General features: G+C 49.8%; 1 protein-coding gene across 1 annotated transcript in view; it reads left to right on the forward strand.

The window, feature by feature from the left end:
* Nucleotides 1–1,191: 1,191 nt before the first annotated feature.
* The window catches only part of T265_11921 (hypothetical protein), a gene marked incomplete at both ends in the record, with an annotated part of 41,237 nt that continues 40,585 nt past the window's right edge, over nucleotides 1,192–1,843 (forward strand). The window contains 2 exons of the mRNA XM_009178746.1: nucleotides 1,192–1,232; nucleotides 1,265–1,697. Of these exons, the coding sequence (XP_009177010.1) occupies nucleotides 1,512–1,697 (186 nt within the window). The remainder of the gene's footprint in view (nucleotides 1,233–1,264; nucleotides 1,698–1,843) is intronic.

A 1,843-nucleotide genomic window follows, 5' to 3' on the forward strand; every position in this document is an offset into this window, starting at 1 on the left:
TTGAGCAGGTCCGAAGATGTTGACGCGATACGGACGTCGTCTGTGGCTTCTTTGGAGGCGTCATATGGTAGTTGGGGGTGATGGCCCCCTCCTGGTCAACTGGATGAGATGGAGGTCTAACAGAGTCTTGTAGTCTTCCGTCTGTAGCGGAAGCAGAACACTGAAGTATAGCCATTTCGCGACGGACTTTGGCCATCTCCATTTCCAGCCATGAAGCTCTGTCTTTCAGATCTATAGGGAGCTATCGCTTGGGCGACGGGATGAAGGAATCGAGTGGAGGAAGGTCAGCGAAATGTTCGTCAGACATGGCAAAACGTCAGTTGAGTTTGCGTTGTTGATTAACTGAGGAAATTGTTGATTAACTTTGTAAAATCCGGACGGTTAAGGATCTCACAGGACGATTGCGACTATTAGATTATACGCAGTTCGTAGCCAGTAGTCAATAGGAGCCGACAGACGTGGGGCAGCAGATGATATACTGAAGACTGACAGGAACTAGTTCTACAGACAAACGGATTAGTAAGCATCATGAATTAAGAAAACGTACAATCGACAATGACGCAATCAGCAGGAGCGGGAAGTAGCCACTGACGCAGCACGGATTTCTGTAGGGGCAGCAACAAGTAAGTAGCAAACGATGTACAAACATACATATAGGGGCAGGCTGACAGTGTGAGTTGACCGTGACGGCGCAGGAGTCAGTACGTTCGGAATGTGAGGGACTGTCTTTCGGTCGGCGTCGACGCAGCCGCTCGTGTCGCGCGGCAGGTCAGATTGCGCGGTTTCGTCCGTTTAAAACAAAGCTCAGCAGGGGCTATCTGGCAGGCGTGATACATGGGTAATACAAAATAATCAGCCAAGTTAGGTGTCCGGTTAGTGTCGTCGGTGACGCGTTCGCCTGCTGTCCGCAGACTCTGGGTTCGATACCCGGTCGGTGCGCTCTTCGGTCGGAGTGGACGCTCGTGAATAGGTGCAATCCAGACGAACTTGCAAGCAATGACGGACGGGCAAATTAAGTATTGACATCAGTTGCTGAGGAATAAGCAGACCTTAAGCCATGACGAAACAGGGGGAAAACGAGCAAAGAAACGAAACGGTGTCTTAATAAACAGATGCGAGTCCCGTTACTGATGAGTAGTCAGAAAACAAGGAAAATTACCGCTGGTCACCGTTGATTCGCAGGCGGAATCAACACCTATTTTCAGTATTCAGAGGCCACTCGTCCCCATGAGGTATTTTGATCGATCGAACATGCAGTGTCTAGGTCAATTTCCAATCCATCAGCGGTGGATCGCCGAATATAGCCTACCTGATGGAGGAGTACCTGGTTCGAAAGCCAGATCCATCACCAATAGAGCATTTGCGCAAGGAGCTTGATCGATTGTTTGGCAAACTGAAGCTGCTGGAACCGCGTAAGGCTGCTGGGTGCATGAAGCGTCTGATTGTCCAAAGCCAGCTGATGTTGCGTCAAAATGCAATTAGTGCACAGGACAACCAGCCTCTGGTGTTAGATGGCAACCGCAACCAACCACGGTGACGTTCGACATCAGACGACGCTGTTCATTGTGGTCTCTGTGGCCAGCCAACTTACCCTGCTGATTGGTGGTGTCAACCCGATCGACTTTCATATCACCGCTATTGCTGCGGCAATGAGCCCTGCCCTCTGTGTGGAGAAAATCTTCTGTCGCGTCCACCAAGTGAGTGCACTTGTACAAATTAAACTATTCCCATTAGTTGCGTACAAATTAATTCCCATTAGTTGCCGGTCAGTCTACCTACCGTTCAGCTGAATGAGCTTGCTTTGATTTTGATCTTGATCGGTCCATGGATGGAGGGCCGAGTG

The sequence above is a fragment of the Opisthorchis viverrini genome (genome assembly GCF_000715545.1).
Source record: "Opisthorchis viverrini unplaced genomic scaffold opera_v5_645, whole genome shotgun sequence".
Classification (NCBI taxonomy): domain Eukaryota; kingdom Metazoa; phylum Platyhelminthes; class Trematoda; order Opisthorchiida; family Opisthorchiidae; genus Opisthorchis; species Opisthorchis viverrini.